This window comes from Artemia franciscana, chromosome 3 (genome assembly GCF_032884065.1).
Source record: "Artemia franciscana chromosome 3, ASM3288406v1, whole genome shotgun sequence".
Taxonomy (NCBI): domain Eukaryota; kingdom Metazoa; phylum Arthropoda; class Branchiopoda; order Anostraca; family Artemiidae; genus Artemia; species Artemia franciscana.
In genome coordinates this window covers 49,074,158-49,089,712 of record NC_088865.1, presented here as the reverse complement: position 1 = coordinate 49,089,712, position 15,555 = coordinate 49,074,158, and the positions used below count along the sequence as shown (strand labels likewise).

The following is a 15,555-nucleotide window of genomic DNA, read 5'->3' as shown; positions in this document are numbered from 1 at the left end:
CTTTAAACCCAAAGGAAATACCAGTTGAAGGGACGATAAAGGCAAAGCCCATACCAGTTTCCGACTTTGATCCGTCAGGATATATGTGGGAAAAGTCAGCCCAATGTATTGTCAGTCTATTCCACTCTAATTTTAAGCTCTCCATGCTTGTTCCTGTCATCTAAAACTAAATTAATTACATTACTGTAATTAAATATGGGGTAAAGTAGAGATTTTCAGTGAAAGTTTGATTTTTTCAAAGAAAAGGCTAAAAAAAAATTCTGCAAGATCGCGTATGCTCAGTTTTTTAAAAAGGTTAGAAAGCAACACTGGCATATGCTGTTGCAATTGCCAAAATTTCAAAAAGTTGAAACTTGGAATAAATTGGAATTGGCTATTATTTAGGTAATGATTGCAGTATTTTTAGATGTTGAAAGTGCCTTTGATTCTCTAAACCATAGAAAAATTTTGAATGGTATTATTGAAAGTGGTATACGTGGAAGACAATTAAAATTTGTCAAGAGTTAGGCTAGCCTACCTGGAAGACAGGGAAATTCACATTAGAGTAGGAAATACCATATCTACCAGCACATTGAAGGTCAAAAGGGGTGTGCCAGAGGGCTCAGCACTAGGACATGTTCTATATAACATTGGCATGTATGATGTAGGCCTACCACTAGATGATGGAACATCCAGAACAAGCATATTTGCAGATGATAGGCTAAAGTTTTTTGGATCACAGTAAGAATCGTCAGTGAGGTCACTAAAAGCATAAAAGCAGTATTGCAACAACTAGAGAATTGGGTAGCCAGTATTGACATAAATTTTTCCTTACATAAAACCAAAGGTAGCCTATGCTTTTAACTAGAAAAATTGCTATTAGTGCTACAACATTGACTTTAGGGGGCAGGAAAATTGACTATGTTAATCAAATGAAGTTTTTAGGCTGTATTATTGATGGAAACCTAAATTGCAATCCTAACATAGAATACACTAAAGCAACATGCATCAGAAGACTAAATGTCATGAAATCATTAACAATGTCCTCTTGGGGTAGTAGAGTGAAATTCCAGATTGAGTTTTATCAAAAATATATTTTATCAAAGCTTGAAAATGCTGCAGCAATTTATCAATCAGCTCCACAATCAACCCTTAAAAGACTAGACACAATCCAGAATTCAGCTCTGAGGATTTCCTTCAGAGCAAAGAACACAACACCAATACCATTACTACTATCAGAGAGTGGCCTGGAAGACCCTGAAGCAAGAAGAAGTACAACAGTGTTAAAATATATCAAGAAACTATGGGCAGCTGACAGAACACATCCAGTAAAATCAAGAATAGTAAAACCAGGTATCTTTATCACAGGCAACAGCCAAAAGAAATGCAATCAGAAAAATATTTTTTAGAAAGTCATTGAACTCTGATCTAAATTTGATTACTGTTTAAAAATAACTGATATGCTAAAGGTCCCAGAAAATGTGCCATTACCTCCTTGGGAACAGAGTCATCTTGAGTGTGTAAATAATATTGGTGAAGTATCCTGGTTCAATCTTGCAATCAGCTTTAGATTACATATTGCCAACTTATATAGTGACTTTGTACACACACACATATATATATATATATATATATATATATATATATATATATATATATATATATATATATATATAGGCTATATATATATATAGGCTATATATATATATATATATATATATATGTATATAGATGGATCAAAAATTCAACATGACACACCAGTGGGGGCTGCATTTGTAATCCCTAAGCTGCAAATTATAAATCAATTTAAGTTACCTATTGAAACATCTGTATTCCAAGCAGAAGTTATTGCTATTAAGAAAGCCTTGGAATATATAGGAACCAATCTTCAAAACTATCCTAAGATAGTTGTATGTTCAGATTCTAAAGCCTCTATTGATGCCATCAGTAATGCAAATAGAAATAGGATGTCCATAATGGAAGTAATTGCTTGTTATTCTATGTTTATATCTGTCTGTAAAAAACACAAAGTAATTCTACAATGGGTACCAGCTCATGTTGGGATTGATGGTAATGAAAGAGCAGACAGAGCTGTAAAGCAGACCACAAAAATGACAGGCCCCTTTACTGAATGTGATTCTCCTATGAAAGTTAAGATGATTGACAAAGTGATAAAGAATCTAGATAAATTCTCTTTTGAGGAAAACCGTAATTTGTCAGGCAACTATTTTGTCACCTGCAAAACCACAAGGAGCCATGAATTAAAAACATATGACAAACTAACAAGAAAAGAGAGAGTTATTTTGTTTTGGCTAAGATCTCAACATGCAGGGGTTCAATCCTATCATGGAAGATTTTTTTGAGAGGATGAATATTGCACATTTTGTAACAATGAAGAGACAATCACACATGTTCTTCTAGATTGTGATAATTATCAACATCAAAGACAAAGTTTTGTAAAGTTCCTTACACAGAATTCCTTACAATGTAATATAAACCTTCTTTTGGGTGGAGGGGCTGACAAAAAACTTAGTATACAAATTTTTCAACTAGCAGTTCAGTTTCTACAAAACATAGGAGTGGACAAGAAGATATAGACTAGTGTGTTGTTTAAACTTGTCAGATGTTAAACTTGCAGCAGATAAACTGCTGCTATTATTTAGGTAGCCTAGTTTTTGTTTTTAACCTCTCCAACTCCTTCTCCCTCTATAGGGCCCAGAACTTTGATGACCTTCAAAATATGTTTGTTATAAAAGTGAAACCTTGCAAAATAGATCTTCTGCTTGAATGAAGTACAACAAAATCGTTTTTGGCTTCACAACTTTGCTCAATCCCAATTTATAAGGTTTTAAAGATATGCATACATTTCCTAAATTTTGAAAAAAAACCATTGATATTGGTCAGAATTCTACTCAAATAACAGGAATTGCATTTTCAGAACTAAAGGCAGAGAAAAGGCAACTGGTAACTAAAAATTGAGGTAAAATGTTGTTTTGTAAAAATTTCAATAGGTATAGGCCTGTCATGTAGGCAAATTCCAGGGCTCAATAGAGGTAGAAAGGAGTGGAGGTGGGTACTTTAAAATACCTTCCCGGGATATGCTTTAGCTTGTAGACCCATCCCTGAAAGTTTCATTTTCCTAACCTAACCCCTTTCTAAGATAGCAAGAAGTAACTCAACTAGAATTTTACCTCTTTTGTTTCTGATTAACCTTTGGTTGACAGGCAAAAGATAAGAAAATAATAATTTCACAATGCTAAAATTTTCTAGTTAGAGAACCTCTGGCCTCTTTAGGAGTAAGATAGACATAGAAAAACATTTCTGCTACTTAAAGAAAATAAAGCAATTTTGTGACTACAGTAGTTTTAAACAGGTTATAAGAGTATGAATTTAATTAGAAAGTAAGAAAATATAATTTAAACCATGAAAATACAGCTTTGGACTTGATAACTGGCAGGCAGTGATGTTTTATCCAGACACAAAATGACATTCTTAGCTCAAAAACCAAAGCAGGACATACCAGATACAGACCTGGACTCAAGCTACAATCTGATCACAGAAACAAGTAATATACAGAATTTGAAAGACTTGTTTCTAGCAAGTATGGTCCTGACAGATGTTGACCTACGGTTGCATCTCCTATACAGCACGTGTGCCAAAAGTTAGGGACAGATGCTGGTGCTGTTGCAAATTATGGCTTGGCAGAAAAGAGTTGCATTCCATACTGTCTATCAAGGACCCTGCATTCTGTTCCAAATAGCTATGAACACCCTATTCTTAAACTGATAAAAATCAAACAATAATATCTATTCTCATCTTTTGTTCATATCCACTTGCCTACCTTTTGCCATCTGGAATTCTGTAAAATCTACTGTTTTAACATGGCCTGCAGCAAGGTAAACATACCAAATTAAAGTGTTTTGTCAAGCTAGGTTTATGGAGAAACTTCCTTTGTATTATTTTTACTTGGGCTGGTCCTCCTAGGTCCCTCCTATGTGGAGCAAAACTCTTCTAGTGAAGAGTTGTATCAGGAATTTCTTTTTCCCTTTCAAGTGGTATTTCAAATTTCAAGATTATCATGCTAGGCATGCTTTGTTTTGATTTTTGCAAACTTCAGCAATGCAACCCTTGCAAATATTTGTCCATCTTTACATCATACTGTAAACCTAATTTACAAAACATATAAATGAGGTAGTTTAAGTTAATTGGGGATGTGTATGTTAATGCTCATGAGCATAGTTTATCATGGGTTTACTTATTTTGTGCTGTTGTACAAGTAACTAAAGAGACAAGTTTTAATGACTAACAAAATACTTTTTCTCTCGACTAGAGACATGCAAAGCCTGTCTGTAGGCCAGTGTACTGACTCGGGGAAGATAATTTTCAACTTATATCAAGTTCTGAAAGACAACTGGAGGATAACAATTCTGAAGCAGCTCCACCCAAAAAAGTAGGGTTTAGGTCAGAATTCCCAAAAGAAGAAATTTGACCTAAAGTTTGTTGACAAGTGGCTTCAGTTACCAATTTTTAAAAGTTGGATAGAGAAAAGAGTGTCAAACAAGTCAAAGAAAAAGACTGATGTACCATACTGTAGGTTCTGTTTGAAGTATGTATTTTGTGGAAAATCAGAGTAGACCCAGTATGCTCTGACCAAGCAGCATATAATAGCAAGCAACAAAATTGAGTCTAGCAGTGGCAGCATTGAAAAGCTTCTGACTGTAGGCTGTAATTCCAAAGAAATTGAACAGTGCTTCTGCATATTTGTGGCAGAACATAATCTGCCATTACATCTTGCAGACAGCATGATCCCTCTCCTTAGAAAATTATTTCCAAAAAACCAGGCCTTAGTAGAGGTTACTCTGGGTAAACAGAAAGCTAAAAACATTTTGCAACAAAATTTTTCTTTGGTACTACACAACCAGTTAGCTGAGTTCTTCAAAACTACTGTTTTCTCTCTGATAATTGAAGAAACCACTGATTGTACTGTTGATAGTCAACTAGCTATCATTTTAGTATTTTTAGTGAGAAAGTTCTAAAACTTCATGTTGAAGTATTGGACATGGTTAAGTGTAGTCATGGATAAGCTAAGGGTCTGACTAACTGCATTAAGCGAGTCATTGAAAAAAACTTGATTCCCTGGAAAAATACTGTTGGATCTTGTGCAGATACTACTAATATCATGCTTGGAGTGAATAGATCTGCTTCAACAATAATGAAATCAATGGTGCCCCATATCTTGAATATGAAACGTTTGTGCCATCTTATTCGTTTATATTCATCCTATGCATGCTTGTTGCTCCCCAAGACACTAGAAGACTTGAAACAAAACATATATGCCCACTTTTCCCAGAGTGCTTCCAAGCGGGTATGTATGTCAAATTTCAGGAGTTCTTTCAATGCAAAGCACTTCCAATTTTTGCACCAGGACAGACTGGCTGGTTGTTCTTTCAGGCTTGCCTAAATAGGTTTATTGAGCATTGGGTTGCTCTTACTCACTATTTCATAGAAATCACATTTGATGACCCAACTGCAACCAATAACTTTATCTTGTCAACATTACAAAGCAAGTTGACAAAGCCATACATTGAATTTATGGACTCTAGTGAAATCAACACACAATCTGAGCTTCCACTTTTTCACTCCCTAAATGCAAATATCAGCAAACTTGTGAATGATGTTGCATCTAACTTCATGGAACTAAACTATATTTGCAGTGTTGGTTTGTTTACTGAACCAAATCCTTACCTTTTAGTGAATACCTGCCTTTAAACCAGATATATGTGGGAATAGGTGCAATCAATTCAATACAGGTATCGATCAAGTGGCCCTAGAATGTCGCAAGAGGGCTCATTCTAATGGAAATGAAAAGTTCTAGTGCCCTTTTTAAGTGACCGAAAAAATTGGAGGGCACTTAGGCCCCCTCCCACGCTCATTTTTCCCAAACTCAATGGATCAAAATTTTGAGATAGCCATTTTGTTCCACATAGTCGAAAGCCATAATAACCATGTCTTTGGGGATGCCTTACTCCCCCACAGTCCCTGGGGTCCCACAGTTACAAACTTTGACCAGTGTTTACGTACAGTAATGGTTATTGGGAAGTGTACAGACGTTTTTAGGCGGAAATTTTTTTGTTGGGGATGGGGTTTAGGGGAGGGGCTATGTGGGGGGATCTTTCCTTGGAGGAATATGTCACGGGGGAAGAGAAATTCAATGAAAAGGGCGCAGGATTTTCTAGCATTACTATAAAAAACAATAAAAAAAATAAACATGAAAAAGTTTTTTCAATTGAAAGTAAGGAGTAGCATTAAAACTTAAAACGAACAGAGATTATTAAGCATGTGAGAGGTTTTAAAAATACTTTAGCATAAAGAGCGAGGTATTTAGGAGGAGATAAATACCTTGCTCTTAATGATAAAGTATTTTTAGTAATTTCAACTATTTATTCTATGGCCTTTCTGATTCAGGGGTCATTCTTAAAGAATTGGGATAAAACTTAAGATTTCGTGTAAAGAGCAAGGTATTAACGAGGGGACAAACTCCCTCATATACATAATAAAAATATAAGAATATAAAAGTTTTTTACGTAACTTAATTCTTAAGTTACGTATATTTTTTACTAATAAAAACGTTTGTTAGAAATTAAAAGTTATAGTTGTCTTTTTAAGTAACCGAAAAACTGGAGGGCAACTACGCCTCGTTCCCCACCCCTTATTTCTCAAAGTCGTTTGATCAAAACTAAGAGAAAGCCATTTAGCCAAAAAAAGAATTAATATGCGAATTTAATTTTAACAATTTACCCTTCCTGTTTACCTTCGCCAGATTTCTCCAGGTACCCATTTAAAGCTGGGTCGACTCTGGCTAAGCTTACAGAGTCACGCCACTGACTCCCGTCCCAAACTGAACAATTGGTTACACTGGGATTCGAGCCCGCGTCCTTTCAGACAAAGGATCCCAAATCCAGCGCACCAACCGACTCGGCTAGACATCCAATAATATTGGATATTAATGATTTATTTCTTACCTACTATACAACAACACAAGTGGAGTAAAATGACATAAGCAAGAACAAAAAAAAGCAAGGATATCACAACAAAAATCATACTCTCTAGTAGATCAGACAGATTCCATTATGGAAAGGGCATAAGGAAAAAACTGCATTTTCTTTCAGCTTGGTACTTAAAGACTCAAAATATGAAAGTAAATCAGTCCCACTATGTCTTTGAACAATAGTGATGTTATGATACCTTCTTGGAAGGTAAAGCAAATATTTAGAATATATAAAATAAAGTTTGCAAATCTCGCTCAGATTTTTTTTCAGATGTGGGTGAAGCTCCACAAAAAAAAAAAATGATCATGAAACTTGAGTATAACTTAGCAAGAGCCTTCCAAGAGTATTGCCTGTGGTTTGGAACATTCTAAGCCTAACCAATTTTAAGCTCTCTTTTAACAATTTAATTTAATTTTTAATTTTCAATTTAATTATTAGCTGTCCTTCAAGCTTCCCTAAGCAGATGAGTGTGCAGGGCTGATTATGCTTGTTTAAGCTCTTAGCCCCCATATATGTGAACTCTTAGCCCCCATATATGTGAACTCTTAGCCCCCATATATGTGAACTCTTAGCGCCCATATATGTGAACTCTTAGAATAAAGCCTGCAATTCAAGCTTTGATAAACAGACTTAAAATTGAAAACGAAAAATTCACACCTCTCTTTATTCAGTGAAAGTCCAATATACCAGAACATCTGAGAAAGTAGTTTAACAAAGGATGATAATCTAGTTTTAGCATGGCTTATAATCAAATGATCGTTTAGCATAGGCAATATACAGTGCATCAGAAGAACCAAAAAGACACTTAGTAATTCTTATTTTTGGGAACATTGAGTTGGGGAGTAAAAATTGTATTCTTTTTGTATATCTAATTATTGTCCTATAAGCGAAATTAACCAATTTTCTTAAAATCTACCTAGCCCTGGAAGTAGAGAAGGCAATAAGGCCTTAAATATCTTTTATTGGCTTTAGATCTATTTCTATGGAGTAGCTATATTCTACTCCAAGTGTAGTCACTTTGGATTATGGCCAAAAATAATTTTATGGTAGCATTGGCGATCAATATAACTACATTTCAGATAATAATATAAACAAGGTTCTAACTTTGGATGAAAATATCTAAACGATAATTGAAAAGGAGCCCTTCAACTTGCAAATGTATCACCAGATAGACCTATTAAAGAGTTAAAACATAAAAAGAAAACAGTAATTTTAAGCTTTTATTATAAACTCTTTTTTCTATAAACGTCTCACTACAAAAAATGTGTTATTTATATTTTTTATGCACGAGCTTCAGTTTTTTAAATAATCGAGAAATCTGACATATTTCACTAAATTTGCCACACATAAAAAAGGAACATTTTGCATTTGTATACAACAATTTTGCATTTGTATACAACACCAGCAAGCTGTCTTTGATGCATATGAATGTCCATTCGCTCATGAATCAATTCAATTTAAGATAATTTTTTGTTATTTTAATCTTCCAGCCATTCTCTCTAATATCTATTTTTTACTATAAAATATCTATTACAGATTCCTCATAACATAAAAGTAAGAGAATTGTAAAGGTGTTATTGGTGTTCAAATTAAATCAGTATCTTTAATGAACCCTTCTTCCTTTTCGTAAAAAGAAGGAGTGTAATGGATGTATGCTCAAACTACACAGCATGGGTTTTAAAGAACCCAGTATTGGCTGGTGAACTTGAAGGTCTCTCAAAGATATTGGCTCTTATTGTACCAAGTAAGTACCATCATTTAACTTCGTTTTATTCATTTATTTGTGTAATAAGAGTACAAAACAAAGTAAAGTGTAAAAAACACTATGTTAACTGTCATGTGGGAGGGAAAAAATGCATAAATAGAGCTTTTAACTTTTTAAAATTTACATTGTCAACAATGCACACCTTTTATTCACTCAGACACTTGGGATTTTTGCCGAACAACTTTCAAGTTTGAGGCAGTTTAGATGCACCAATTCTATATCTTAAACATAGTGATATTATATATTTGTTAAATATGAAATTATTTATACCTAGATTTTTTTATGTGATGCTTTTATTATTATTTATTTATAACTCTTTTATACTTATACTTAGCTGTAATTGTGCATGTGATATGCTCAAAAACAGTTTTTGTTTTCATAGATGAAAAGTAAGGGTTTGAAATGGAAGTTCTGAAGATCTTGACATTTTGCAGCACCTTAGCCACAATGAAACCATTCATTACAAATATTGGTTTTCTTTTCATATAATGAAATTTCTTGTCTAATATTAATAAATAATTAAATAAATTCCTATTTGGAAGTCATTTAATCTTTTTACGAAAAATTTTAACATGCATTTGTATATAATGGGTTTTTCCTTAGTGTCTTTCTAGTAGATTCTTCTAGGTCTTTTAATAACTGTCAGTCCTGTTTAGGCAAGGTATAAATTTTCTATAGAGAAATCTTCAGGTGTCAGAAATTTTTATGAGGAGGGAGGGGGTAATAAGTATGAACATACATATTTGAAAATGTGATCCATTTTAGGGGTCATGAAGGTAGCAGGACTTTCTTTCAGTACCTTAAATCATTAAATTGGACTCTGTTTCTCATCAGGACAAAGGGAAATTACATTTTGAAGTGAAATGAATAATTGATTACTAACATTTTGGCATTTACAGATATTTATTCTCTCAGTTTTCCTTTAAATTAAGGGGGTGAATTAAATTTTGAAGTTGAAATTACATTCCAGTTGTAACAAAATTCAGTTACTACAATGACTTTAGTATTGCCATTTCGTAAAGCTGTTGCTTCTTAGAACTTATTGAATGTTACAGTTACAGTATGTACAGTTATGTTACATTTTAATGTTACAGTGTGTACATGTTTACATTTTCATGTTTTTTTGTTATACATTTATGTTTATGTTACATTTATGTTATATATTATGTTATGTTTTACATTTTATTTTATGTTTACATTATTATAGTATGTACATTCTTGCTTTAACTAGGGCTTCTATTTTCTTTTGATGTACCACAGAGATATTATGTAGTCTTGGCTAAATTAAATAATGGAAATTCCTGTCTTCTAATGCAATGAGTGGCAATAAATAGGCTGGCTTTACCCCCTAGGGATGCCACCTGGACATTTATCTGTCCAAATGATAATTTTAACCTTCAGATGTTCAATTCCTGCTTATGTCTGTTTCCATTTGCTGCTAATTTTAGGGTGTGAAACTGAGATGTTTTTTGCAAAAGGGACTTCTTAGGGTGTTATTTGTAAGCTGAAATGTGAAGCCAGCTTAGCTTTCTATTGTTTATTTTTATTATTTGTGAATATTGGATAGCTGCCAAACCCTTGTGCATAAGAAGACAAGAATTAGCATGGCTTGGAAAGCCAATCCAGTCTGCTAGTGGAAAGTATTTCTGGCTAGTGGTTCTTAGTTCTGAACTGAAATTATTACACTCATAACTTGAGTTAAATTTCAAGTTTTGAAATTTTCCTTCACTCTATAGTCAACAACTTTAAGAAATGAGTTGGAATTTTTGAAAACCTAACAAAATGATAACTGAAACCAATCTTCAATGCTGGTTTATTGATGGTAATTGGTTATGAAAATGAAAGTGTTGTCAATAATAGATTGCTTTTTCAGTCTTTATTGGCAACTAGCCAATGTATTTTTCACTAGCCGGTCTTATTAGCCAACTTTGTTTTCTTTTTTTTTGTAACTGGCCCTTTTTTGCTTGCTAAGACATGGCTTGTTGCGAATAAAAGCCTCATATAATAAATATAGTTTTTACTTTAGACAATATTTTTTACTTAATAGATATTTTTTTGCTCAACTATTATCATACATTTTAATATGATTACTAGTATTTCAAAATCCTACCACTCTATTACCTAAATTAATTGTTTGGCTTCTAATTAACATACTTTTAACATACTTTAACATCAACATATCTAACATTAACATACTTTAAACATCAAAGAATACCTATCACCTTCAGGAGTTATCTAAGTGTCTTTAACAGCAACTGTAGCACCATTTTGGGAGTTAAAGAATTTGTGTTTTGAAAACATCAGTCCATTTTCAGTGTCTCTTTAGATTTATGCAGGCAACTATGATATCTTGACTGATGTGGTGTAGAAAATTGTGTAGGAAGTTCTGGTATTATTGTGTTTCTGGTTACTGCAGAACACCTGGTAATTGCCAGTTTACCATAAAAACATCATTTCCAAGGGCAATCTCAATGAGCAATCTAATTTTTAGAAGTTTGCAATTTGCCATTTTTCTGTTTCGAAGTTCATTCTTTTTTTTTCTTTTTTTTTGAATGTACACAGTGCCATGCAATCTTTTTAAACTGTAGGCAATGACTGCTTGCCTTCACGTACAAAAAAAAAAAAAAAATCAAAACTTGTACTCATTTTGATTATCAACAGTAAAATGTAGGGGGGTAATATGTATTTTTCAATATCTATGGGGGATCAGTTTTATTATTTTCAATTTTTCAATGGAAATACCAAAAAAACAATTTCTAGGGCAATCTAATGCACCTCCCCCCCGCAATTGACGCCCTTTTGAGGAAACCAACTGATAAATGGTAAAATCTCTCCTGAGATATATGTAATTCGCTTGTAAGATTACTTCGTTTTTTTTTCAGAGCAATAATTGGTTGTGTATTATGGAGATGTATTGATTATTTGAATTAAGATAACATTATCTGCTTGGAATGATGAAATTGATGAAACTTAACTTTTTACATGATAATTAATGTATTTCTTTTTTTCTGACTATTTGAACGTTTTTACAGGCAAACTACCAAACTCAACCCTGTTTTCTGAACTGTTTTATGCATTTTCAAATACTTTCACGCTGGTAAATAGTCAAATTATCTTGAAAGCTCATCTGAGGTCTCCTGACAGATTTGAAGATGTAAAGTACAGGTTTCAGCTCTTTTTCACTGTAGTTGACTATATGTCAGCATTTTTGGAAATTGGAGCAGAGCAACTAAAAGGAACTAGAGGGAAATGGGTTGTAATTACTGTCATTCAGCTTATGAAGTAAGTAAATTTTTTGGTTCAAAAAAAATCTGGAAAGTAAGAAGATGGGAAAACTTTATTCCTAGATAAAAAATCATTAACGCTAGCTAACGTATTCGGTAAATGTTTAGTTTCGTTCCAAGTGCTCTAAAGTGCGTATTACTGCATATCGCAAGATTCTGATGATCGCATATTGTTCCTTTGTCATTATTAGAGAAGCGTATCCATTTTTTAGCTTTCTAAAATCTCCCTCCAACGAAACTAAAAATGTATAAAGTGGGCTTGCTTACAGGTAACATTACCTATAGAGCAAAGCGTATTAGTCTATGAGCCCAGCGGGCAGCGCGGCGAGGTCTGTATTCTATATTTATTCAACAAAGAGTGATAAAACTCAAAAAAAGAAAAAACCTCAAATGAGGTTTATTAAATAAATATAGAATAGAGGAATAATTTTGTATAAAATTCAAAGTCTTAAAATGGCACAAAAATACGTTTGAAATATTTCCTGTTTATGCTTTTCATCCCGCCTATCTTAGTATCTGGTAAAAAAAAAGTGTATCGAATTTTCCGTTGTATTGGGTGTATCGATACAATAGCAAAGACGTTGGGATTGATGCCAGACACATTTGCGAGTGTTTGTTCTTGGTGAGGTTTCAGGAAAAACTCAATATTAGTGAATTAGGAAAAGGTGGGAAGGTTGATCACATTTTACATTGGAACATGCAGAGTAAGCATGAAAGATAAAAATTATTTTGCATGGGGGAGAGGTCCTATTTGCTATTCTATCATTCGACATTTTCTCATTGAGTTTTCGGTTATTCATATTTCTAATAGCTTTCAATAGGTATTATTGAAAGTTAATAAAATACCATTTGCCTTTATGCAAACGTTGATGACACACACATAATGGCATGATGACAACATTAGGGGCACTGTCATAGATATAGTACTACTTGACAAACAGCAGAAGCTCAAGGAGTCCACCTTCAAAAAAAAACATACCCAACAATTTAGTTGTGCTAATAGTAACCAAAATTCAGAAAGGAGGAATTTTGATGATAGCATAACAGATGACAATATATAGTCCTAAAAAAACATACCCAACATTTTAGTTGTGCTAATAGTAACCAAAATTCAGAAAAGAGTAATTTTGAACAATATATAGGAATTTTGATGACATTATTACAGATGACAATATATAGTAAAAAAAAAACTTACCCAACAGTTTAGTTGTGCTAATAGTAACCAAAATTCAGAAAAGAGTAATTTTGAACAATATATAGGAATTTTGATGACATTATTACAGATGACAATATATAGTAAAAAAAAAAAAAACTTACCCAACAGTTTAGTTGTGCTAATAGTAACCAAAATTCAGAAAAGAGTAATTTTGAACAATATATAGGAATTTTGATGACATTATTACAGATGACAATATATAGTAAAAAAAAAATTACCCAACAGTTTAGTTGTGCTACTAGTAACCAAAAGTCAGAAAGGAGGAATTTTGATGACAATATAGGAGGTAAAAAGATCAGCTTTTTATAGTGGTTACAAATATATAAAACTCAATAAATTTAAGATTAATTATCAGAAGTTACAAGCCAGAGAAAATGTACTGGATTTTAGTAAAACTATTCAAATTCAATACTTGTGTGACGCCACAGTCAAGACAGATAGAAGTATCAGCGTCAGTAAGGAGGGATGGCAGGGGGCGCCATCCGCCCTTGCCATTTGCACTTTTAAAGAGAAAATCGTGTGATTAAAACATATACGGATATTCAAGGATAAAAAGTATTTCCATAGCCCCCTCTCCAAAAAAAATCAGCTTACGGGCGTCCATGGATAGAAGCAGAATCATTATTGCAATGCTCCAATAATATTTTTGTATATTTGAAAGTGAAATAATACTCTGTATGGGTTTAGTTACTGAATAAAATGATTCATTCATACTCAAATAATATCCTATTTCCTATCTTAAAAAAAGAGAAAAGAAAATGTGGGGGAGGAAAGTATTTAATGGATCTAACGAAAGCACTTTGAGTCAATTTTGGAGTTCATAGTATAGAGAATCGTCAGGACCGAATTTTAAAAATTGTAGTGTTAAAAACCACAGTAATGAGTTCAGGCAAGTTCAGTGCAGAAGTGTAGGCATAAAAGAGGTAAAAGGGGAATATGTTGACATTTTTCTGGGAAACTGCTTAAGGACAACAAATTAAAGGATAAAAGGCATCTCTTAATTAATTCTGGTAAATCTTAATTAGCTCACCGATCATTTTTGCGGGAATAGTCTAAAATAATATTTTATTTTTATTTAGTTTAGTTGATCAAATGGAAAATAGTTGCCAAACTGAGACTTTTCGGCTAGTTTGGAGGATATCTTAATGTGTACAAATAAATGCAGTCAAATGTACTAGCGAAAAATCAAATGTACTAGCGAAAAAAATCAATGTACTAGCGAAAAATCAAATGTACTAGCGAAAAAAAACAATATACTAGCGAAAAATCAAATGTACTGGCGAAAAAAATCAATGTACTAGCGAAAAATCAAATGTACTAGCGAAAAAAATCAAATGTACTAGCGAAAAAAAATCAAATGTACTAGCGAAAAATCAAATGTACTAGCGAAAAAAATCAATGTACTAGCGAAAATCAAATGTACTAGCGAAAAAAATCAATGTACTAGCGAAAAATCAAATGTACTAGCGAAAAAAATTCAATAAGCGGCTGCAATAGTGTACAATCAGGTCTGTTGAGAAGGAAGCATGCTAAGATTCTTACTTCATAATATCCAGACAAATTGTAGCTATTCATTTCTAAAAGCGCTCTGTTTGCTTTATCCCCAACCCAACCTAATGTGCAAATATATAGCCCAAATGAATAGCCAAAATATAATGTGCAAATATATTATATAATTTCCAAGCATTTTGTCACATGTCTCTCTTTTGTTTCAATATAATATCTGTAATTGAAGCGAATTTGACAAAATGAAGAAACGAAAAAAATGCATGGGAAGTATATGACTTAGGCTATATTTTTGCACATTAAGGGGTGGGGTTGTAAAAGGAAGCGCTCTTAGGAATGATTAACTACAATTTTTCTGCATATTAAGAAGTAAGAACTGTTTCCTTTTCATGTTTCCTTCTCAACCAGCCTAATTGTACACTGATACTAACGTCAATTGATTTTTCTTATTTCATGATGTACATCTGATAACATCCGATTTTGATTTGAGCATACCTGAAATTGATGATTGGATTCAAAGATTGTATTGGAACTGCATGAAGGAATTTCTCTTGAAGTAAAACTTAAAATGAATCAACGTTCTAGGGTCCCCAGAACGTCTAAACGTCTATAGAAAGAAAACGTTAAAGTCTTGAAGTCAAAAATTTGTTTTTAGGTCCTAAAATGACCCGATCAATATTGGACTATCTTTTGATAGAAGTACGGGAAACGGGGCGCATAACCTATAATACAAGCAAGTATTTTGTTAAAGTCGTT

At 33.1% G+C, this 15,555-nt stretch overlaps 1 protein-coding gene across 2 annotated transcripts in view; it reads left to right on the top strand.

The window, feature by feature from the left end:
• Window positions 1-301: 301 nt before the first annotated feature.
• Window positions 302-15,555, top strand: part of LOC136025358 (peroxisomal membrane protein PEX16-like) — a 46,587-nt gene continuing 31,333 nt past the window's right edge. The window contains exons 1-3 of one of the 2 annotated variants that reach the window (XM_065701298.1): window positions 302-384; window positions 8,565-8,772; window positions 11,826-12,075. In XM_065701298.1, the coding sequence (XP_065557370.1) occupies window positions 8,673-8,772; window positions 11,826-12,075 (350 nt within the window). In that variant the 5' untranslated portion in view covers window positions 302-384; window positions 8,565-8,672. The remainder of the gene's footprint in view (window positions 385-8,564; window positions 8,773-11,825; window positions 12,076-15,555) is intronic. The other variant, XM_065701299.1, reaches the window with a different exon arrangement.